Below are 26,326 nucleotides of genomic sequence, written 5' to 3'. Positions count from 1 at the left end.
ATCAGCAATGGCTTTCAGTTGTAGCTGCACTTTTTCAAAGTAGAACTTGTTTTGAGCATTCCATAGGGACAGGCCGTGACAGCCCAGACTTCAATGTCACTGCGATCAAGTCTATCTTGAAGCATCCTGAGTAGTACGAAAAAATTTGTACCCTCATTTGGACATTTTTGCAGTCTGCCCCTTACAACAACCCATGTATTGCAAGCAAAGGGGCATTCCCACAGCACATGACAAACTGTCTCGGGTTGTTGCTTACAGAATTCACACCGTGGATCCACCGCTACTTTCCTCCTTTGTAAATTCTCTCTGGTTGGTAAAATGTTTGAGCACGCTCGCCATAGAAAATTTCAGACTTTTGGGGTTACATTAATAGTCCAAATATGTTTCCAGACCTTTTCATTCCTCCGAGTATAAGAGCTCTCTCCATTGTGCTAATGTGCTAGCCTTAAAACCACTTGTTATGCAGACTTGACAGAAAAGTCTTGGACCTTATTTGCCTTCCAAATTACTTTGTCATCTTCCACTAGTGTGAGTGGTATCGCCAAAATTTCTTGGTGAGTAGCCTCATCAAACGGAGAAGTCACTTTCCCTCTATCCCATTGCTTCGTTTGCTGATTAATAAGCTCCTGCACACATATATCCTCTGGTACATCTCCATTCAGCCTTGGGGGGCGAGGGAGCCATTCATGGGACACAACTTTAATGGTTTTACTGTTTCTAATCTGCCACTTTGAACTAGCCAAGATTACGTCCCTTGTTGAGAGAAGACTACGCCAATCGTAAGATGGATTGTGGCCCATCTCAGCATCCAAAAACGTTGTGGTTCGAAAGTATTTGGCTTTGTAAATACGGTAAAACAAAGAGTCCTTTTTCTGAACCAATTTCCATGCTTGTTTAGCGAGTAAGGCTAAATTAAAGGCATACAAATCGCGAAACCCCATCCTGCCCATCTTCTTCGACTTGCAAAGCCTACTCTAACTCATCCAATGTACCTTTTTTTCATCTCGTAGCTGACCCCACCAATACCGTGCCAAGATAGAGTTGATATCCTCACATATTTGCTTAGGTACTTTGAAAATACTCATTGTATAAGTTGGTACTGCTTGGGGAGCCATTTTTATAAGGATTTCCCTCCCTGCCTTTGAGATAAACTTCTCTTTCCACCCCGTCACCTTCTTTGCAATTTTCTCCCTCACACCTTTAAAGGTGTTTGTTTTAGACTTTCAAGCAATCATAGGCAGCCCAAGGTATTGCTCACAGTCATGAAATACTTGTGCTCCCAACATATTTTGCACAACTTACTTGATGTTTGCCCTTATGTTTTTGCTAAAAAATAAAGTCGTCTTCCCTCTGTTAATGGCCTGACCGGATGCTACTTCATAACTGTGGAGGAGGTGTAAAAGATTTTCACATTCCTCAATCTTAGCTTGATAGAACAGTAGGCAATCGTCGGTGAATAGGAGATGAGATATACGGACTCCCCCTCTACAAGATAGCATGCCTTGTATCCTTTTCTACTCCTCGACTCTCTTTAGCATGGCTAAAAGACCTTCGGTGCATAAGAGGAATAAGTATGGTGACAATGGGTCACCTTGCTTGATCCCTCTTGTGGGTTTTATAAAGCTCTTGGGTTCACCATTTATGAGAACCGAATATGAGGCTGTATGAATTATCTCCATTGCAAGTGCCACCCATCTCTCATTAAACCCCAATCTAATCATCATCTTCCTTAAAAACTGCCACTCTACACGGTCATAAGCCTTGCTTATGTCTAATTTTATTACCATCTGACCATCCTTTCCCCTTCGTCTATTCCTTATTCTATGAAGCACTTCAAAGGCAACGGTAGTATTATCTATAATAATTCTTTTCGGGATGAAGGCACTCTGAGCATCAGAGATCACACTTGGTAGAATCTGTAGAATCTGTTTCAAACGATTGGCTAGGACCTTTGAGAATAGGTGAGAGATCACGTTGTCCAAGCTGATGGGTCGAAAGTCACCTAGATTTTGTGGATCATTCTTTTTTGGCACCAAGACAATGTGAGTATAGTTCATTTTATGAAGTACATGACCCGAATTAAGAGCACAGAGGATAGCACTAGTAACATCATATCTAACTATACTCCAAAATTTTTGGAAAAGAAAGGAGACATACCATCTGGCCCTCGCATCTTTGAGGGGTGCATTTGAAATAAGGCTTGCCGTAATTTGTCACTTGTGTATGGCTCCAATAATGCACCATTCATTTCATCTGTGACCCTTTGATCCACTGCTTCAGGGACTCGGCCAATCTCTCCATCTTCAGGTTGGCGTGATGTAAATAAATCCTGGAAGTACTCCACAGCTATATCCGCAATCTATTCATCATTCGTACACCAAATTAACTCATTTGGTACAAAAGTTTAAAAACTTAGATTAGATAGGACACATGTCGCAAAATTAGATTACAATTGAAATCCAATTTTTACATTGAATTAACTCACTTGGCACAAAAATTTAAAAACTTAGATTAGATGGGACACGTGGCATAAAAATAGACTTTAATTTAATTCCAATTTGAAATCTAATTGGATTTTCTCTCAGTTTTGCCTATTATTATATATATAGATTACTTTTGGAAGAGATAAGATTTTGTAATCAACTATAGTGAAGTTACTCTGGGGAAACGAAGTCTTTCCAAATGACTTACAAAGAAGTTGCCAATATCAATTACAAATTATGAAAAAAAAAAAAAAAAAAAAAAAATCTCAATTAGCCCACAAAAAAATACTCCCTCCGTCTCAAATTGTTTGGCTTGTATTTCATTTTGGGTTGTCCCAAAATTATGTCTTGTTTGAAAAGTAAAATACCATTAATTTGTTAACATTCCTTTTATGCCCTTAATTTATTTATGGGAACATTTTTTTAATTTTAAAAAAAAAACTAAATTTTGAAATCCACTATACATGTCATCTTTATTCAAATTATATAAAAAAATGTTTTTAAATAATTTTTTGATAAATTTGTTTAAGGGTAATTTAGCAAAATTTTAACTTTTTTTAAAGAGATATGACAGTTAATGATGTTTCTATAAATAATTGGGTTTTTTCTAACTAGGCCAAACAATTTGGACGAAGGGATTATATTTTATCTATTTCATTCAACCTATTAAAATAATATTAATTAATTAGCCAACATAGAAGAGAGAAAAATGATAAAAAAATTAGCAGTACTTACTACAATAAAGTGCTACTACTCCAGCAAGTGCTAAAAAAATTTACAAAATATTTGTAAATAGCACACATGATGGAGGCTTTTTTTTTTTTTTTTTTTCCTTTCTTGGTGGTATTTCGGGTGCTAAAATAGCATTTTGAGTGATTTAGCACATCTAATGTGAATGCTATTGCTTTATCTAGCTTTTGGAATACTTTCATAAATTTTAATACGACTTTTCCACTCTTTTTGACAGGCTGATTAATATTTAAGCACACTTGGGCATTGGAATCATCCGCCATTCCATTGATTCTCAAACCTTTCTTCTTTCAACAAAATTCCACAATCCTAGTTTAAAGGAATTGCCTTCAAGTATTAACAACATTTGGAGGTCTATCCAGAGGGCAGCTCAATCCACTTGAGCTTAATCATTCTTCAGGTAGATATAACAGTATGCATGCATCCACTTCTTTTGTTTCTTCTGAAGTCATTCTTCTTTCATGTTTTGTTTGGCGAAAATAGTAAGGTTCTTTCATATATTATCTAATATATGTTTTGACTAATTCGAACGCCTACATCTTATTTCAATATACGTTTGTTAATCAAGTACAAACATAAAAGCACATGCAAACCAAAAGCGTGCAGTTTATTCCAGAATATTGAACCCTATGCTTTCATCAATGCTCTGTTGGTGTAGGAATGGGACAGTGGCAGCTTTATCAAATTTTTTTTCGTTACCTATTATGAAACTTTTATTTATTTATTGATAAAAAATTATTATGAAACTTAAATTATACAAAATATAATGAAAAGTGAATTTGAATATATTAGGGTCTGTTTGGTAGTGTTGTTCTAATAACGTTATTTGTATTTTTTGAAAATATGTGTACGTGAAAAAGCGTGTGAAAATACGTGTAATGTTGTTTAAACATTGAAAAATGTTTTTAAACAACGGTAACAAATAGACCCAATATCACAAAAAATACAAAACCTACATACACTCATACATAAAGTTTTACAATTTTATTCTGTGAGTTTTTATATTTGAAATCATAGCATGATAGCTTTTTCATTATCAATGCTATGAACACAAAGCCAAGGAAAGCAAAGCCGCCAGCATCACCTAGGAGAACTCACAGCCATGTTATCTCTCTTGTTATCATTTTTTAGAAAATCCTGATAATCATGGATTAATTTTATGGAATGGGTTAAACGAATTACAAATCTAAATGATTAGGAGTTTTTATTTTTATTTTTAAATGAGCTTTTTATTAAATATTTTGTTTATTTGTTGTTGTTTCGCCTAATCTCCTTGTTGTTTAGCATGTTATTAGGGCTACTTTTTTATTATTATTTATTTTAAAGGGGTTGCAATGAGTATGTCTAGGGGGTCAAGATTTGTTTGGAGTAATGCTATGAATACATCAAAAAGTCACAACATTTTCACAACATTCCCAAATTAGTATTCCATATCATTAAAAAAAAATAAATAAATTGGAGAATGTTGTGGGTCCATGTGTTATTTTTTTTTTTTTTCATTTTTATATACTTAACATTACTCTTATTTTTGTTAAACCCAAATTATTGAGACTCTCAAATTAGGGTGTTCAATATTTCTATTAAAGTAGGCAAAATATGTTAATTTAAAATTAATAGTGTATTTATTTATTTATTTTTTTTTGCAGTTCAAGAATTGCCATTAGGATGGGACCATAATTTAATTTTTGGGGGGCAAAAACTAATAAAAGAAAAACTAGAATACCTAAGAATAAGAAATATAATAAAATTAAAAATTATTTATAAAAAACAATAAAAAAATTACAGTTATAAAATAAGAATATAAACTAACACCTATTTTAGTATTTATAAAATATAAACAAAATACTAGATAATAATATTTATATATTTCTATTAAATCATATATTATTTATCAAAATGGAACTTGATGTTCTTTTAAAAGCTAAAAATAATTTATGATTGATATTGTACTAAATTTTGTTGCAAATCTACGTTTTCACTATATATATATAAAATTAAAGAGCTTAAATATCAAATTCCATTTTATATTGAAATATAATTTTGGCAATATTCATAATTGAAAATTTTCATTTCACTGTATTGAGTAAGCACAAGTACAACTTTTAATGGAAATTGTTAAGAAATTTTTTTTTTGGTCCTTGCTAGTTTTGTAATTTTTGGAACTCCAAATGTCATATTAGTTTACGCTTATAACCATGAATTACCATTTTCAACAATAGTTTTTCATGATTTGAAGTCTTATGAATAATACTCTTTTTCTTTTTTCCCAACAAACAAATTAACAAACATTATCAATTCTAGAAAAATTCATTTGCATCTTGGGGATGCAGAGTTGGGCTAAGAACAAGCAATTGTATTGGTGGGCAAGTTTTCAATTTTAGGGGGAGAAATGAATTTTTTAGACAAATATTTCAAATCTTATCAATTAGAAAAATGTATATACCAAAATTTTTTGTTTGTATTGACTAAGAGAAAGTCTAAGGACTCAATTTTTGCACAATTCTAATGCGATCAATTGTGAGTGCTGAAAAAAACATGATCTAGTCCATTTGAAAGTAATTGTCTATCATTCATATTCTATCGCATCAAGTTGTGATAAAAATTAGAGCAAATGGTATGATCACAGAGTAACTGTTACGTTGTACTAATATATGTGTTGGTTTTGATCATGATATTCTTTTCATTTCATGATGAATTGAAATTTTAAAATAAATAGATAACAAAGGAAAAAGTAAAATTGAGGAATTGCCTTCAAGTATTAACAACATTTGGTGGTCTATCCAGAGGGAAGCTCCTTAATCCACTTGAACTAAATCATTCTTCAGGTAGATAATAGATATAACAGTATGCGTGCATCCACTTCTTTTGTTTCTTCTGATGTCATTCTTCTTTCATGTTTTGTTTGGCGAAAATAGTAAGGTTCTTTTAGCTAATTCGAACGCCTACATCTTATTTCGATATACGTTTGTTAATCAAGTACAAACATAAAAGCAAATGCAAACCAAAAGCGTGCAGTTTATTCCAGAATATTGAACCCTATGCTTTCATCAATGCTCTGTTGGTATAGGAATGGGACAGTGGCAGCTTTATCAAATTTTTTTAAGTTACCTATTGTGAAACTTTTATTTATTTATTTATAAAAAATCATTATGAAACTTAAATTATACAAAATATAATGAAAAGTGAATTTGAATATATTAGGGTCTATTTGGTAGTGTTGTTCTAATAACATTGTTTATATTTTTTGAAAATATGTGTATGTGAAAAAGTGTGTAAAAATACATGTAATATTGTTTAAATACTAAAAAATATTGTTTAAATAACGGTAACAAACGGACCCAATATCACAAAAAATACAAAACCTACATACACTCATATATAAAGTGTCACAATTTTCTTTTGTGAGTTTTTATATTTGAAATCATAGCATGATAGCTTTTTCATTATCAATGCTATGAACACAAAGCCAAGGAAATAAGCAAAGCCACCAACATCACCTAGGGGAATTCACGGCCATATTATCTCTCTTGTTATCATTTTTTAGAAAATTCTGATAATTATGTATTATTTTTATGGAATGGGTTAAATGAATTACAAATCTAAATGATTAGGAGTTTTTATTTATTTTTTTAAATGAGCTTTTTATTAAATATTTTGTTCATTTGTTGTTGTTTCACCTAATCTCCTTGTTGTTTAGCATGTTATTTGGGCTACTTTTTTATTATTATTTATTTTAAAGGGGTTGCAATGAGTATGTCTAGGGGGTCATGATTTGTTTGGAGTAATGCTATGAATACAACAAAAAGTCACAACATTTTCACAACATTCCCAAATTAGTATTCCATATCATTAAAAAAAAAAAATTGGAGAATGTTGTGGGTCCATGTGTGAGTTAGCATGCTAATTTAGGAATGTTGTGAAATTGCTGATTTTTAATTTTTATGTACTTAGCATTACTCTTATTTTTGTTAAACCCAAATTCTTGAGACTCTCAAATTAGGGTGTTCAATATTTCTATTAAAGTAGGCAAAATGTGTTAATTTAAAATTAATAGTGTATTTAAATTATTAGTATTATTATTATTATTTGGCAATTCAAGAATTGCCATTAGGATGGGACCATAATTTAATTTTTGTGGGGCAAAAACTAATAAAAGAAACACTAGAATACCTAAGAATAAGAAATATACTAAAATTAAAAATTATTTATAAAAAAAAATAAAAAAATAACAGTTTTAAAATAAGAATATAAACTAACAGCTATTTTAGTATTTATAAAATATAAACAGAATACTAGATAATAATATTTATATATTTCTATTAAATCATATATTATTTATCAAAATAAAACTTGATGTTCTTTCAAAAGCTAAAAATAATTTATGATTGATATTGTACTAAATTTTGTTGCAAATCTACGTTTTCACTATATATATAAAATTAAAGAGCTTAAATATCATATTCCATTTCATATTGAAATATAATTTGGGCAATATTCATAATTGAAAATTTTCATTTCACTGTTAGAGTAGAAATTGAGTAAGCACAAGTACAACTTTAAATGGAAATTGTTAAGAAATTTTTTTTTTTTTTTTTTTTGGTCCTTACTAGTTTTGTAATTTTTGGAACTCCAAATGTCATATTAGTTTATGCTTATAACCAGGAATTACCATTTTCAACAATAGTTTTTCATGATTTGAAGTCTTATGAATAATACTCTTTTTCTTTTTTCCCAACAAACAAATTAACAAACATTATCAATTCTGGAAAAATTCATTTGCATCTTGGGGATGCAGAGTTGGGCTAAGAATAAGCAATTGTATTGGTGGGCAAGTTTTCAATTTTAGGGGGAGAAATGAATTTTTTAGACAAATATTTCAAATCTTATCAATTAGAAAAATGTATGTACCTAAATTTATTGTTTGTATTGATTAAGAGAAAGTCCAAGGACTCAATTTTTGCACAATTCTAATGTGATCAATTGTGAGTACTGAAAAAAACATGATCTAGTCCATTTGAAAGTAATTGTCTATCATTCATATTCTATCGCATCAAGATGTGATAAAAATTAGAGCAAATGGCATGATCACAGAGTAACTGTTATACGTTGTACTAATATATGTGTTGGTTTTGATCATGATATTCTTTTCATTTCATGATGAATGTTAGAGTAGAAATTGAGTAAGCACAAGAGAAGTACAACTTTAAATCGAAATTGTTAAGATTTTTTTTTTTTTTTTTTTTTGGGTCCTTACTAGTTTTGTAATTTTTGGAACTCCAAATGTCATATTAGTTTATGCTCATAACCATGAATTACCATTTTCAAAAGTAGTTTTTCATGATTTGAAGTCTTACGAATAATACTCTTTTTCTTTTCTTTTTTTCCAACAAACAAACAAACACTATCAATTCTAGGAAAATTCATGTGCATCTTGGGGATGCAGAGTTTGGCTAAGAAGAAGCAATTGTATTAGTGGGAAAGTTTTCAATTTTTGGGGGAGAAATGAATTTTTTAAACGAGTATTTCAAATCTTATCAATTAATAATGCACTATTAAGAAATTTCTAAAGTTTCCCCTTGGTCTATACAGAGTTTCACCTTTCCGCTTGGGTTTGATATTTCTGCCGATAGCTCAAAGGGAGAGACTGGGTGGATCTATATTGACCCGGTAAGCTTTTGGACCATGACCAGAATCTAGAGTACTATTTGGTTTGAGTAATGTTAGAGATATACTATGTTTTTAATAATTGCTGGTCTGTTGTGATTATTATAGAGACATCATTTTCTTAGGTTCTACAACTAACACAACCTTTATTATACACTAATAAGAACATGTTGTGTCACTGGTTGTGGAAAAATGTACTTAAACTTATTGTTTGTATTGATTAAGAGAAAGTCTAAGGACCCAATTTTTGCACAATTCTAATGTAATCAACTGTGAGTGCTGAAAAAAAAAAAAATGATCTAGTCCATTTGAAAGTAATTGTCTATCATTTAAAAATTAGAGCCAATGGTATGATCATAGAGTAACTGTTACGTTGTACTAATATATGTGTTGGTTTTGAACATGATATTCTTTTCATTTCATGATGAATTGAAATTTTAAAATGATTAGATAACAAAGGAAAAAGTAAAATTGCTTTAATCTTCCTAAAATTTCATTTACTTTGTATTACGTACAGTTCAGGTGACATGAATTTGAAAAAAATAAAAAATAAAAAAAATACTATAGGCATTAACATTTTTTCATAACTTTTTATAAAACCTTCTAAAGTGAACAGGATGTTGATTTCCACATGATTCCTCACTAACATCTCTTCATAATCTCTTATTCACAGTTCGTCACCTCAGTTATTATGAAAAAGGTTGAGTAAGATAACTTAATTTTCCAATTAAGACTAAAACTTAATAATTAAACACACGCCCTGAAACGCCAATACGTGCCATTCTAAAAAATATGGGATGCTGTCTTAACTGAGATCTCTGTTAATGCTTTTGTCTCAATAATAAATGGAACTTGCCTCTTCAAAAGATGAGATCTAGGTGGACCATTTAAAAAAAAAAAAACACTACATCTTAATTATGATTTGTTTTTTTTTTTTTTTTTTTTTTTTATGGGATAAATTTTTGGTTTTGATGAAACTTTAAGGGCTTTTATTTTTTCATGTTGTGATTGTATGATTTTTTTTTTTTTAATAAAATTATGTTAACCTAAGCAAATGTTTTCTAGTTTTTAGTTCACTTGTAATCAAAATGAAGGAATGCTTAATCATTTCTGAATGAAGAATTTGATGTTGGCTTTGTTGCCTTTTAAGTTATAATGTTGTTAAATTTGTTTGATCAATATATTAATTTTGTTTTCTAATATTAATAAAATGTTTATATATATATATATATATAATTTTGATAGTTATGCTTGTATTTGATATTGATTAATTGATTTTTTTTAACATACTCTGTAATTGTTGTTGAGTAGTATAACTTGAATAGTTGAATGTAAAGTTGTATCTTGATATCTTTTGCAGTTTTAGTATACAAATATACAATATTTACATAAATGATGAAATTGATGATGATGATTAAGACGGTGATTATAACTTATAAGAATCTTAAAATGAGAATAATTAAATATTCACTTTACTTTAATATTCATCTTGTTTTTGGATTTTATATTGTAGTTAGCTAGTTTCCATTTACATAGTTATTTAACATACAAAGTTATTATCAATGTATTTTTTGCTTTAAATCCAAAAAATACATATGATCTTACGATCTACAATGCACGATCACACCTACTTCTTACGATCCTACGGAGGATTCCGATTTTGACAACTATGATCTTAACATCAACAAGATTAGCCGATTAACATGAAACTTGTCTCTTCAAAATACGAGTTTCATTTTGAACCTTGAAGAATGAGTTTTAAAAAACAGGCTATTTTTTCAATTAACTTTCAAACAATGCTATTTTGACAAATAATTCTCCAAAGAACATTATTAAGCAAAAAAGGCCCGAGAGTCTTAGATCCAATTAAGACACACACAAAAAATAAATAAATAAATAAAAAAGAAAAAGAAAAAGAAAGAAATTCTGGTTGGACAAAAGTACTAACCATTATAATTATAGGGTTTTTCCTTTATGGCAAATAAGAATTAGCTTTTTGTGCTTGTCTTGCTAATTTGGCCTATGTAAATTGTAAAGAACTTGCACATCATGCGTCATACAATTTATATGTAATACTGAAATCTTCCTTTCCAGGTTCACAAAAGCTCATTGATAAGTTGCAATGGCAACAAATGCTGTCAATTATTCACACGACGGTAAATGTTTAACTTTCCCAAAGTCAGCAATCAGTCATTTTATTAAGAATGAATGCATTCTTAATGTACATTCAAACTATATATATATATATATATATATTAAAATTAAACTAAAATATTATAAGTGGAGTATAAAATGGAAGACTAAGAATAAGAATAAGACAAAAGATTTATATCGTATGAAATACTTGCACTCCGATTTTTAGTAACAAGTCAGAAGAATTTCCTCTTACACATAAAGCAGTCATTACGGACCGTGGGAAGCTTTATTTGGCTGCGCTGAAAGGTGACTGGAAATCTATTGAGAACATGTCAAACATTCAAAGAGAAATTAGTGGGAATCAAGAAACCACTCTTCATGTTGCTGCTGCAGCAAGCCAGGAAGACTTTGTGAAGAATTTAGTGAATATATTGAACAGCGGAGACCTAACAGCAATAAACAGTGTTGAAAACACTGCCTTGACCTACGCTGCTTTAGGCGGAAATGTGAAGATTGCCGAGATGATGCTGGAGAAGAATGCAGGCCTGGCAACCCTAGATAGTGGGGTGAGACCACTCTATATGGCTGCTTTATCAGGACACAGTGCAATGGCAAAGTTTCTTTATTCTAAGACTAGACAGGTGGTTCGCGAGTGGGATGCAGATGAACAGGCTCGATTATTTATCACTTGTGTCAAGAATGACATATACGGTAAGCATAAGTAATTATAATGTTTCTTGCCTTTTTTTTCTTTTTTTTTTGTTTTGGTCTTCACAGTTTGATTTTGTCATTCTAGATTTGATTTGAAGTTCAAAAAATAATCGTGGCTTAAACATTTAAAGCGGTCTGACAAGTTAACACAATCTAACATTTAAAGTGGTCTGAAGTTCAAAAAATAATCATGGCCTAAGCCACTCATTTTCCAAGTAAGGACAAGTTACACCGTTCACTCATTTTCTACTGATCGGTCATCATCGCCTAAAAGCTTAAATTTATAGTTTCAATGCTCTTTTCATTTTTTTAGGCTTGAAAGTATAGTACCAATAATTTGTAGTATTGTGATATTCTTTTTTCTCTTACATAGATATATCTATGAAAGAATGGGTTTCTTCATAATATATAGATTTCTATCTGATTGAGATCAATCATGGCTCTCTAGTCTCTAAACAAAATTTCCAGGCCCGGCCGACACTAGTTAGGGGAAAAGCTAGTGCATGAGGGGAAAATAGTTGTCAAAAGAAACTGTTGCATGTCTTTTTCATATAATTATGTCATGCTTTGTCTAGTGTATCTTTTATGAAAGAAATATATTCAACATGTTCCTTCTCAAATTTTTATTTTAGCTGTAAAACGTAACTAAATACACAACACACCAAGAAGAAAAAGAATTCCATCCATGAATACTTTTGCTTGGAATATTTGTTTTTGGTATAAAATAATGCAGGGGTAGCCTTGGAAATGCTGGAGGACAACAATGATTTAGCTAGAGCTAGTTGGGACTTAGAGACTGCATTGCCTCTGTTAGCTCGCAAGCCTTCTGCATTTTATAGAGCACGTCAATCGCGAATGTTAAGGAGACTCATGTCAGTCATCAATATTTCATGTGAGTTATTCTGACTTTGAAATTCTTAGATCTTGCATGGTGATATATTCCTTAGTCATATGGTATGACATACAAAGACATATAAGTTAAATACTTTTGTATATGGAAAGTGAAAAGACAAGTTCGACTCGTTGATTTATTTAAGTGGAATTAAATCAATTTTTCACACTAATTGAATTTGACGACGAAATGAAAAACAAATGAACACATCCAAAGCAAAAAAAAACTCCAGTAATTAAACCCTAAACCTAAGAAAATTCACTATTAGAATTAAAGTTTTACAATTGAATATACTCATATTTCTAATTTTTACCTGGTAGTACTTACAAACATAACCCAACAATCTCCTCCCAAACTGCTTAGACTCTTTTAATTTGAAAATTTTCACAGAAAGTGAGCCTAGACTTCAAGGACCAAATATACTATTCTCAATTTGAGTTGTCATATTACAATCTTTTAGGACACTAAGTTTATCCGTGATAAATAGGAGTCAAGGATCGCACTAAAGAAGTTATACAAATTAAACCTGCTTTGATACCAATTGAAAAAAAATGTTATGACCCTTTTGATTAATTATGCATCATATTAAACAAATTAAGCCAATTAACACTCACGTGATCGAATTTGAACAAGTTAAAACACCACAAATTAGTAAGTATGTCACCAATATCATAGCACTAAATAGTAAAATAAATGACATATCTATATGATGATGAAATGGAAAACGGATAAATAGCATTTAAAGAAAATACCACTACAAACTTGAAGATTTTACCTAGTAGGTAACTTACTGGTGTACCCCGGCAAACTTGAAGATTTGAATTTCGTTGCAAACGTACTGTGATAGGCTTTGTGAATCAGCCTTGATTCACACTATGACAGCAAGAACACACCGTAGGAGATATTTTTGTTTACTCTCATAACACACAAATTAGAAAGTTGAGGCTAGGATTTTATCTTTGATTAGATTTTAAAGTTTGAGTCAGTAACCTCAACGAAGTCTTGTATAATAGGCGCTTATATAGGTGCTCCACTTAGGGTTGAAAAACACACGGCACCGACTTCATTAGAATTTGAAACTTACTGAGTTCTTGATTTTTGATCGATTGAGAAACAGCCAGTCATCAATTGAGAATCATCTATTGATTAATTGATATGCGATTGAAAGGCTTTTGAAGCCTCGATTTCAATAGTGTCTAAAGAATGACTATCTAAATTCTGAAAATTTGTCTTCTCTGAGTTGCATCTTTGACTCTTAATCTTGTATGTTTGATAATCAAAACAGATCGAATGACCATCTAAATTATGAAAATTTGTTTTCTTTGAATAGCATCTTTGACTCTTAATCTTGAATGTTTGATAATCAATACAGACTCAATTAAAGTTACAATGTCATGAAATTTGCCAACCTAAAACCTAATAATCCATTCATAAGGAATATGTATTCCTTGTAAAAGCACACAAGAAGGAAAGAGAATAACTATTCCATTACAGTGTACTAAGCATGCCATAATGACACATGTACTAGTAACACATTCACTCTTTATACTTATTTGATTCTTTTAATAAATTAAATTTCATTGAGGTATGGCTACTTTCTTTTTCCCTGTCAATTCCAGGGTTGAATTTAGAACAGGAAAACTCAACACAATCTCAAGCCAATGAACTGTTGAAAAAATGTCTTGATAATTACAGAAATGATGTTGAGCATTTTAGAGAATTCCTGGAGATTTCAGAAGCTCTGTTTGCTGCAGCAGAAGTAGGCAACATTGAGTTCTTGGTCAAGCTTATTCGTTTTGACTTTAGTCTATTATGGGAAGAAGAAAATGATAAAAGGATATTTCATATTGCTGTTGAGAAGCGCCATGAAAACATCTTCAATTTACTTTATGAGATAGGCCCAATTAAAGATCTAATAGTAGATAAAAAAGATGTTGGTGGAAACAACATGTTGCATTTAGTTGCAAGGATGGTTCCTCAAGAGAAGCTAAATGCTATATCAGGAGCAGCCCTTCAAATGCAACGTGAACTATTATGGTTCAAGGTACTTATTCATATGCTTTGAGTAGTAGGTGTTAAACCATCTCATAGAATGTTAACGCATGTTTCCAAATAGATTTAGTTTCTGCTTAAATTTTTCTGCTTTTGGACTAACAAGTCTCTCATGTGATATTTTCTATGATTTGCAATGGAAGGAGGTGGAAAAGGTTGTAAGCCCTACATTCAAAGAAATGAAAAATAATGAGGGGGATACACCCTATGTTTTATTTGAGAAGAGCCACCGGGAGTTAAGGAAGGAGGGAGAGGAGTGGATGAGGAATACAGCTAACTCGTCTATGGTGGTTGCTACACTAATCGGCTCTATAATGTTTAGTGGCCAACCATCGGATGAATTAAAACTTAATCCTAATCTTCTTCTGGTCTATTCAATTTCAAGTGCAACAGTATTAATTTGCTCAACAACATCCCTTATAATGTTCTTATCCATCCTTCACTCGCGGTATTCATATGAAGACTTCCTTGTATCGTTACCTATTAAGTTGATAATTGGAGTAATGTCACTCTTCATCTCAATTGCTGCTATGATGGTCGCATTTTGTGCATCCTTCAGTTCGAAATATCACAATAATCATGGATTTCCATTGATTTTTCTGTTAGTGGTATTTACTTTCGTGCCAGTCTTATTTGTGTTGCTGAAGTATCGACTATTAGTTGATATAGTCCAATCTACCGGTTTTCGGTTTCAGCCACATCAACGTGTACTTTTCGAGGAGGTATCTAATGCACCACTATGTGGCGGGTGTCTTCCATCTCGTAGATCCCCTGCACCTGGGAATGCTGCGAGTGTCTGAATCCAACACCCACTTCATAAATCTGGCTTGTAAAATAATTAGTTACTTTAGAAGCAAATGCCAGTGTAGTAGTGCGACTAGTCAATCTTTCTGTTGCTTTCCTTTCTATGAATGCCTGGAGAGGATATGAATAAATTTGTACTATAACGCTGGATGTTGTTATGCACGTTTTATCTTTTGCATTTTAGTATATATTGTTGCATCCTTTGAATTATGGTTTTGTGTATTTACCTACAGTGATATTTTGTACTAGTTTTGAACCCGCGTCATTGGAATTTGGAACCCCTCACCTTGTTGAACGTGAATAAGGAAGAAAAAGTGAGAGAGAATGAAAGTTGGAAAACGGAAGAGTACCATATATGTAAACTAAAACTTCTATAAGATAAATCAACAATCCAAACTACGTACCTAATTAAAATTAATCCAGAGGAGTCTTAAAAGCATACAAAATCAATTCTATAATTCGAAATTAATGATATTTTAAAATACATGGCAAATGTGAACTTACCCTTTTTACCCAACTCATGACACAGAAATTATGAGAGTTTTATCATGTTTCTACCATCCTACCATTTACCGTGACATCTTGTTTGTTCAACATCATTCATGTACTTAACTCAAAAAAAAGAAAAAAAAAAAAAGAGGACAAAAAAGAAAAGAAAAAGAATTATAAGGAACATCATCCATGTACAACATGATGACTCCATAGACATCAACACAAGCTACAAAATGCATTCTAATAGGGCAAAATGTATTGACCCCTTGCAAATTAATTAATTATCAAAGTTAATTAATTAGGTTCAATTACATGCAATAGTATGGTAGGACAAACAAATCACCAATTATCTAAATGCAACGGAAAATAAATTTGGTACAGGTGATTTGTTTACGAATGGGAAAAACCACCGAGGCAAAACTCCATCGGGTGATTTTAAGGTCACCACTCCCAAGAATCCACTATTATCAATCTCAAGCGATTACAAGTATAAGGAATCTTACCAAATCCTTTGGCCTATCCCAAAATACTAACCTACAGTTGAACCCTTACCCCAATATCTAATTAGACTTGTATTGTAGTGGTAATCCTTCTGTTCAATGCATAAATCCCAGTATGTGACTAACCAATGATGTACGGATCCCAGTACGTGACTAACTCCACCAACATGAAGAAGATGTTGGCTTCACTTCATCAACAATGAAGATCATGAAACTCATTGGTTACAAAACCCTTGGTGTAATGACGCAGTAGCTTTTTTAGATAGAATGATGAACTAGGTCACTATCTGTAACGGCTTTTAAAATAATCCTTATATATGTCTAGGGTGTGAGAAAAGAAATCTTATACAAATATTTCAACATGGGCCAAAAATCAGATTTGAAATTTTTGATTTCGTAAGTCTCAACAGAAATAGCCTGTGTCGAGCTCCTGTCCAGCTTCAACATTAAATCTTGATAGAAAGGATTCTGTCGAGACTTCTGCCAAGCTTTAATGAATAACTCTTTTTCACTTGTTTCTTGGTCAAATCTTCATGGCTTTAACACTTGACTTAAACAACATGTTTCTTGAAGTCTTAAACCCATCTTATATCTATCCAATTACAAGTTAAGTGCATTTTATTAAAGGATTAGCCAATTACATTAAATATATCCCTAACACATATTATATGATACATTGTTCTAAGTTGGCCAAACCCATTATTACACTTTTATCCTTCGTCATTTAACAGAACTAGGGACAGACCTAGAATTTCAAGTTCGGGGGAATAAAGTATAAGTAGAAAAAGAAAAAAACTAAGTTCACAATATTTTCATAACAAATCCTAATATGAATATATATAACATAAAAATAAAAGAGAGAAAGTAAGAAGAAGAGCACGTTGTCATCCACCATGTATTTCTCATTTTATCATGCAAAAACAAAAAACACAATAGAAAGAAACATTAGTGCCAAGGAGGGGAGGAATAATGTAAGCTTGATTGGTGCCTAATGGTTCAATTTCATTGAACCATAGGCACAAATCTCCAAAGATGCACTTCTAAGAAAAAGTTTTAAACAACAATGCTAAAAAGAAGATGCATGAATTATTTTGAAAAAGATTGTTAAAAGAAAAAAAGCTTGTTTGAAGAAGAAACAAGTTTACACATTTTTTGTAAAATGGGTTTTTCTTTGTTTTCAAAAACGTTAACTTTTACAGAAAAAAATGTTTTAGAAAAATAAATTTTTTATGAGAAAAATATTTTATTTTTATTTTTATTATTTTCGATAAAATGGAGGAAGTTTTAGAAAACTATTTTTTCTTTTAGGACACTGAAGTTTATCCGTGATAAATAGGAGTCAAGGATCACACTAAAAAAGTTATACAAATTAAACCTGCTTTGATACCAATTGAAAAGAAATGTTCTGACCCTTTTGATTAATTATGCATCATATTAAACAAATTAAGCCAATTAACACTCACGTGATCAAATTTGAACAAGTTAAAACATCAGAAGTTAGTAAGTATGTCACCAATATCATAGCACTAAATAGTAAAATAAATGACATATCTATATGATGATGAAATGGAAAACGGATAAATAATATTTAAAGAAAATACCACTACAAACTTGAAGATTTTACCTAGTAGGTAACTTACTGATGTACCCCGGCAAACTTGAAGATTTGAATTTCGTTGCAAACGTACTGTGATAGGCTTTGTGAATCAGCCTTGATTCACACTATGACAGCAACAACACACCGTAGGAGATATTTTTGTTTACTCTCATAGTACACAAATTAGAAAGTTGAGGCTAGTGTTAGGACAAAATGGGCTTTTGCCCTTTTCAACCAAACTAATTAGCCTTATGCCCTCCTTCCCAAACTAAATAGGGAAATTCCCCTCTTTTAAAACTCGATTTTTGATAAATCGAGTTAGGTCCTATAGCAGCATTTTTAATGACCTATAGTGACGTTTTTAAGTCCTATTGTGGCGTTTTGTAACTCGATTTATATGAAATCGAGTTATAGGTAAAAAAAATTAAAAAAATTGCCTATAACTCGATTTAATGGAAGTCGAGTTAAAAAACGTCACTATAGGTTTTGAAAACGTCACTATAGGTCCTTAAAAACGCCGCTATAGGGCTCTAGATTTTTTTTTTTTATAACTCGATTTATCAAAAATCGAGTTCTAAAAGAGGGGCATTTCCCTATTTAGTTTGGGAAAGAGGGCATAAGGCTAATTAATTTGGTTGAAAATGGCAAAAGCCCATTTTGTCCCTAGTGTTAGGACATATACGTTTTCACTTGTTAAGAACATATGTCATTTATTTATGTAAATTGGCTAATCCTTTGACAAAATGCACTCTACTTGTAATTGGGTAGTTCTATGTGTTTTTAATACTTCAAGAAATAAGGTTTCAAGTTTAAGTGTTGAAGTCATCAAGTCCGTCCAAAAAAAAGCAAGCTGAAGTGCAAAGTTTTTAAAGCTCGACACCTTCTCGATAGCTACCTCGACACCTGCTATCTGTCGAGATTTAAAATTTTAGATTTCCAATTTGATTTTCTTGGGATCCGTGAATATGATTTTAGGCCTTCTTTTCTTCTAACCCTAAACATATAAAAAGATTGTTTTAAGAGCCGTTAAGTGTGACACAAGTTGCAATATCAATGAGCAATCTCTGTTCAAGCAAATTGTGATCAAAAGACGAAGTTCTTGACCTGGTTCATCTTCCTTCAAGAAGTTGCTGTGTATTTGCACCGTAGGGTTTTGTAACCAAGCATCTTCCTGCTATTCATCATAAAGGATGAACTGAAGAACTTTGCAGCCAACCTTTCTTCCTTAGTTGGTGTTCTGAAGTCGCGTACTGGGATCCGCGTCAAGGTACTTATTCATATGCTTTGAGTAGTAGGTGTTAAACCATCTCATAGAATGTTAACGCATGTTTCCAAATAGATTTAGTTTCTACTTAAATTTTTCTGCTTTTGGACTAACAAGTCTCTCATGTGATATTTCCTATGATTTGCAATGGAAGGAGGTGGAAAAGGTTGTAAGCCCTACATTCAAAGAAATGAAAAATATAGAGGGGGATACACCCTATGTTTTATTTGAGAAGAGCCACCGGGAGTTAAGGAAGGAGGGAGAGGAGTGGATGAGATATACAGCTAACTCGTCTATGGTGGTTGCTACACTAATCGGCTCTATAATGTTTAGTGTCCAACCATCGGATGAATTAAAGCTTAATCCTATTCTTCTTCTGGTCTATTCAATTTCAAGTGCAACAGTATTAATTTGCTCAACAACATCCCTTATAATGTTCTTATCCATCCTTCACTCGCGGTATTCATATGACGACTTCCTTGCATCGTTACCTATTAAGTTGATAATTGGAGTAATGTCACTCTTCATCTCAATTGCTGCTATCATGGTCGCATTTTGTGCATCCTTCAGTTCGAAATATCACAATACTCGTGGATTTCCATTGATTGTTGTTCTGTTAGTGGTATTTACTTTCGTGCCAGTCTTATTTGTGTTGCTGAAGTATCGACTATTAGTTGATATAGTCCAATCTACCGGTTTTCGGTTTCAGCCACATCAACGTGTACTTTTCGAGCAGGTATCTAATGCCCCACCATGTGGCGGGTGTCTTCCATCTCGTAGATCCCACGCACCTGTGAATGCTGCGATTGTCTGAATCCAACACCCACTTCATAAATCTGGCTTGTAAAATAATTAGTTACTTTAGAAGCAAATGCCAGTCTGGTAGTGCGACTAGTCAATCTTTCTGTTGCTTTCCTTTCTATGAATGCCTGGAGTGGATATGAATAAATTTGTACTATAACGCTGGATGTTGTTATGCACGTCTTATCTTTTGCATTTTAGTATATATTGTTGCATCCTTTGAATTATGGTTTTGTGTATTTACCTACAGTGATATTTTGTTCTAGTTTTGAACCCGCGTCATTGGAATTTGGAACCCCTCACCTTGTTGAACGTGAATAAGGAAGAAAAAATGAGAGAGAATGAAAGTTGGGAAACGGAAGAGTACTATATATGTAAACTAAAACTTCTCTAAGATAAATCAACAATCCAAACTAGGTACCTAATTATAATTAATCCAGGAGAGATGTTACATTTATAACAATTTTATAACAAATCACAGGTAATTAGTTATTATTGGTTCAACTTTGAAACTAACACTAAAATTAATTTTTTGCTCCAACAATAACAACCAGTAACAACTTGTCACTTAATATTTGTTATAAAAATGTTGTAAAAATGTTGTAGACATATCATTTCTCTTAATCCAGAGGAGTCTTAAAAGCATACAAAATCAATTCTATAATTCGAAATTAATGATATTTTAAAATACACTTGCCCTTTTTACCCAACTCATGACACAGAAATTATGAGACTTTTATCATGTTTCTACCATCCTACCATTTACCATGACATCTTGTTTATTCAACATCATTCATGTACTTAACTCAAAAAAAGAAAAAAAAAAAAAGGACTAAAAAGAAAAGAAAAAGAATTATAAGGAACATCATCCATGTACAACATGATGACTCCATAGACATCAACACAAGCTACAAAATGCATTCTGATAGGGCAAAAATGTATTGACCCCTTGCAAATTAACTAATTATCCAAGTTAATTAATTAGGTTCAATTACATGCAATAGTATGGTAGTACAAACAAATCACCAATTATCTAAATGCAGTGGAAATAAATTTGATACAAGATAATTTGTTTACGAATGAGAAAAACCACCGAAACAAAACTCCACAGGGTGATTTTAAGGTCATCACTCCCAAGAATCCACTATTATCAATCACAAGCGGTTACAAGTATAATGAATCTTACCAAACCCTTTGGCCTATCCCAAAATACTATATAACCTACAGTTGAACTCTTATCCCAATACCTAATTAGACTTGTATTGTAGTGGTAATCCTTCTGTTCAATGCACAAATCCCAGTATGTGACTAACCAATGATGTACGAATCCCAGTACGTGACTAACTCCACCAACATGAAAAAGATGTTGGCTTCACTTCATCAACAATGAAAATCATGAAACTCCTTGGTTACAAAACTCTTGGTGTAATGACGCAGTAACTTCTTCAAATAGAATGATGAACCAGGTCATTATCTGCAACGGCTTTTAAAATAATCCTTAGATATGTCTAGGGTTGTGAGAAAAGAAATCTTATACAAATATTTCAACATGGGCCAAAAATCAGATCTGGAATTTCTGATTTCGTAAGTCTCAACAGAAACAACTTGGGTCAAGCTTCTGTCCAGCTTCAACATTGAATCTTGATAGAAAGGATTCTATTGAGACTTTTGTCAAGTTTTAATGAATAGCTCTTCTTCACTTGTTTCTTGGTCAAATCTTCATGGTTTTAACACTTGACTTAAACAACATGTTTCTTGAAGTCTTAAACCCATCTTATATCTACCAAATTACAAGTAAAGTGCATTTTGTTAAAGAATTAGCCAATTACATCAAATATGTCTCTAACACATTTTATACGATACATTGTTCTAAGTTGGCCAAACCCATTATTACACTTTTATCCTTCGCCATTTAAAAGAACTAGGGACGGACCTAGAATTTCAAGTTCAGGGGAATAAAGTATAAGTAGAAAAAGAAAAAAAAAACTAAGTTCACAATATTTTTATAACAAATCCTAATATGAATATATACAACATAAAAATAAAAGAGAGAAAGTAAGAAGAATAGCACCTTGTAATCCACCATGTATTTCTCATTTTATCATGCAAAAACAATAAACACAATAGAAAGAAACATTAGTGCCAAGGAGGGGAGGAATAATGTAAGCTTGATTGGTGCCTAATGGTTCAATTTCATTGAACCATAGGCACAAATCTCCAAAGATGCACTTCTAAGAAAAAGTTTTAAACAACAATGCTAAAAAGAAGATGCATGAATTATTTTGAAAAAGATTGTTAAAAAAGAAAAAGCTTGTTTGAAGAAGAAACAAGTTTACACATTTTTTGTAAAATGGGTTTCTCTTTGTTTTTGAAAATGCTAACTTTTACAGAAAAAAAATGTTTTGGAAAAATAAATTTTTTATTAGAAAAATATTTTATTTTTATTTTTATTATTTTTGATAAAATGGAAGAAGTTTTAGAAAACTATTTTTATTTTTTTTAGAGAAAAATATTTCTTTTGAATATTGAGTTTCTTTATGAAAACAAGTTTTATTTGTGAAAAAAGGTTTTTAGAAAAGAATTTTATTTAGAGAAACTAAATGTTCATGGTCTTTTTTTTTTTATTTATTTATTTTTTTTTTTAAGGAGGAGGATCCGAAAATTCCATGACATTTAAAGTTTTTTTTGAAAACCATTTTGCAAAATACCAATTTTGAGAGAACAAAGAAAAGGGGAGTTTTGCAAAACGTTGATTGAAAAGTTTCATGAGTATTTTTTTAAAAGGAAGGTTTAGATTTAAAAGTCCCATGATTTTTATTTTGATGATAAAGTTTTGAAAAGATGGAGTTTTGTTTTTATTTTGTTTTTTTGGTTGTAAGAAGAGGTTAATTCCGAATATGTGTTGGGAAAAGATTCCAAAAAAGCAAGCTTCATGGGTTTTTCATAACGAAAGAGGGTTTGGATTTAAAAATTCCCATGATTTTTTATGATGAAAGGAAGCTTGAATTGAAAACATTTTTCTAAGGAAAATTTTTTTAAACAAAGAGAGGTATGTAAAGAACATTTCAAAATGTTTTCATGGGTTTTTATTTTAGAAAAAGAAGTTTAAATCCCAAAAATCCCATGATTTTTATAGTTTTTGAAGAAAAACTAATTTTGAAATAAATCTCTTCCTCTTAAAAACTTTTCCTATTCAAAAGAGTTTTGTTGTATTTCCAAAAATGGGTACTTATTGGGTACCCTCCAGAGTACCATAAATGCGTACTCTATCATAAATGGGTTCTACTAATTAAATTTATGGTGGAACTCACAATTCATATAAGAGGGGAGAGTACGTATTTATAGTACTTCTGTAGTGTTCAATAATTTTCCAAAAAAAAAAAGGGTTTTTAAATGAAGTAGAAGGAAATCATTTTTGAAAAAAAAGAAGACTTTTTTTTTAGAATTTTTTTTTTGGAAACAATTTTCTTTTAGAAAAACACACTTCAGAGATTTGTTTACTCAAACTTTTCTTTTATGGCAACAATGTAAATGGGAAAGAATAAAGAGCAACGAGTATAAATAAAGGTGCTAGAAATTAAATGGCAAGAAAGTAAAGTGCATTAAAAGTAAAGAAATATAAATACAAGACGTAAAAGTAAATTGCTAGGAATTTAAATGACAAAAAAGTAAATAACTTGGACTTACAAGAAAAGTAAATTGATTGAAATGTAAATGACAAGTAAAAGTAAATAACTTGGAATTTACATGACAAAGAAAGTAATAAATGGCTTGGAATAATTATTTTTATTTTTATTTTTTATTTTTTTGGGGATTTCTCCTAGATAAGTTCTAATCTTGCCCAAGTCTTATAGGTCCTTTGCCAAAAAAATAAATGGGAGTTCAAGCCATCACCATTCTTTAAGGCAATATACCCATATTGTGCTTAAAACAAGGTTTAGAACCCATTTAGGAAAAATGAGTAGAAAATATTTTTTGGGTGATGAGAGAGAGAAGAGAGCAATATATATATATATATATAACAATAAAGGAAATAATAAAGAGTGCAATGATTAAAGGGGATGTGGATAAACAAAATGTAAGAACAAGGATAAAGGGGATGAGGATGAATAAAATGTAAGAACAGGGAATAAACAAGTTTATATGAACAAGGTAAAGAGAATGAACATCAAAATAAATGGAACAACAAACATTGTTCCTAGATGCTTAGAAGTGGTGAGATTTCTTCCCCCTAGGGGTACTTCTCATCTAGGCAATGGTATATTATCCACCTAGGAAACCCACAACAACTATATAACAATATATAGAAAAAATAAGTAAATATGAACAGGGAAGTAAGAGACAAATATAAACAACAAGATAGATATAGAAGTAGGAATTTAAAGGCAAGAACGTAGAGAGACAATGAATAAAAAGGGCACTTTTGTGTATATATATATATATATATGTATGTGTGTGTGTGTAATGTATGATTTTACAAAGAAAAGAGAAATGGGGGATGGGTATAGCTATATAGAAGCTAACCCATCCCCTTAGCATCGCCACTAGTGGTGGTAAAATAGCTTTTCTAGCTATTTTACCACCTAAAACTCCAATTTAGTGCCCAACATTGGTGGAGCCAAAGGAAAATTGTTTTGTCTTCTTACTACAGTGAATTGCCAAGACTAGCCGCTCATAGAGGTTAATAAGATCAACCTTACTTCTACTGAACCTTTGGCTGCTTAATGGTCACCCCTTATTCGAATAGGATGTGTTCTTTAGAAGTTGCTGGATCTTGAAGGATATTGAACTAATTTGTGAACAATTTGTTAGTATAATGAAACAAAAAAGGAAGGGGGTGGAGAAAAAAAGGAAAACTTGTGGTGTGTGCCCATGTGGTGGAATTGTTTTTAATGATAATAAGTATGCTAAGTTTTTATAAGGAAATTAATTATAATTTAATGAGTAATAAGAAATAAATGGAATTGGTCTAATACGTGTGGGGTGGGGTGGACTTTTTTTAAATGGGTAGGTAAAAGGTAAATGTTATTGTTCACTCTTCAAATAGTACAAAAATGGAATCCATGTCTTCAAAGTCTGTCAAATACTCTCATAACACCAAAAATCTTGAAAATAGATTAGAGCAGTAATGACTATACATGACACGGCTACATTGAGATTCCAATCCAGAATGGATAATCTAGCAATTATGTTATTCAAGACTGACCCATAATACCTTGATCACAATACATTGATAAAACTATCGTACCCAATACACAAAACTCTCACTTTCGTGGGGTCTGGGAAAGGTGATTGGTAGGTAGCCAGGCTGATTCCCAAACTCGAACCTACTATCTGCTTTTGGTGGAAGGCACTTGCCATCGCACCAAGGCTTGAACTCTAATCATAATCAAAAACCCAAAAACAATTATAAATCACTGGATTTACTCCAATGCAAAAAGCTCAATATGTTTGGATCTCCTTTATTTTTTTTGACTCAGCTTCACAATCAACCATCTATATCACAAATACAAAAGCCATCCTATCAGACTTTTACAAATAACCATTCAAGTTACAACATAAATTCAAGTGAGGACAATAACACATAAAGGTTGGATCAAACAAGTAACAAACGAATAACAAAGTTCATAGATGATCAAGGGTATGACAATTTCTAACTCTCAACTATATTTTCTAGGGTTTTCTATCTGAAAAGCATTCCTTACAATTTGTGGGTAATGAGGGTATATATAGTGTGAGAAAAAACATGGTAAAGCAAAACAAACAGAAAGTTTCGTAGGTCCTTTGTGGGTTGGCCTTACTCACGAGACACTCGAGAAAACATACAGCTTGACACGACTCTTCATCTTCCAGTAATGTGCTCTACACGTGGCTCTTTTCGCGGGTAAGCTTCTCGCGAGACAGTCGTGAGCTAGTCGCGAAATCCATTTGTTCATCATTTGAAGCTTAAGTCATCACCAATCTCTCACACTCATCCCTTATAATTAATCCTACATACATATAGGGAAAATGATTGAAAAAATTACAACTAAATTTGGCATGGAATTAAAGCCAACACAACATAGTTGAAAATCAAGACTTTACAAAAAATTAGAGAAGTTGCTGGAAATGCTCCAAAAGAGAGGGGAAAAAAGGTCATTGTTTGGCCCCTTTTCTCTTTCCCATTGTATAGCATAATAT

General features: G+C 31.7%; 2 protein-coding genes across 3 annotated transcripts; one reads left to right on the top strand and one right to left on the bottom strand.

The window, feature by feature from the left end:
- Positions 1-458: 458 nt before the first annotated feature.
- LOC111994293 (uncharacterized mitochondrial protein AtMg00310-like) lies at positions 459-941 on the bottom strand. The gene has a single exon (XM_024026159.2). The coding sequence runs from the start codon at positions 939-941 to the stop codon at positions 459-461; it is 483 nt and encodes a 160-aa protein (XP_023881927.2).
- Positions 942-5,971: 5,030 nt separating this feature from the next.
- On the top strand, positions 5,972-20,346 carry LOC111994291 (uncharacterized). 2 transcript variants are annotated; one of them, XM_065776897.1, is made up of 7 exons: positions 5,972-6,058; positions 8,823-8,900; positions 10,992-11,053; positions 11,298-11,744; positions 12,478-12,636; positions 14,256-14,680; positions 19,500-20,346. In XM_065776897.1, exons 3-7 carry the CDS (start codon positions 11,020-11,022, stop codon positions 20,157-20,159), a joined length of 1,725 nt encoding a protein of 574 aa, XP_065632969.1. In that variant the 5' UTR covers positions 5,972-6,058; positions 8,823-8,900; positions 10,992-11,019; the 3' UTR covers positions 20,160-20,346. The 2 variants fall into 2 exon arrangements, with proteins under 2 accessions (XP_065632969.1, XP_065632968.1); XM_065776896.1 differs by lacking the exon at positions 19,500-20,346 and adding an exon at positions 14,832-15,682 and having other exon boundaries at positions 11,295-11,744.
- Positions 20,347-26,326: the final 5,980 nt, after the last annotated feature.

This window comes from Quercus suber, unplaced genomic scaffold (genome assembly GCF_002906115.3).
Source record: "Quercus suber isolate HL8 unplaced genomic scaffold, Cork oak 2.0 scaffold_144, whole genome shotgun sequence".
NCBI lineage: Eukaryota > Viridiplantae > Streptophyta > Magnoliopsida > Fagales > Fagaceae > Quercus > Quercus suber.
This window is presented reverse-complemented; position numbering and strand designations above follow the sequence as displayed.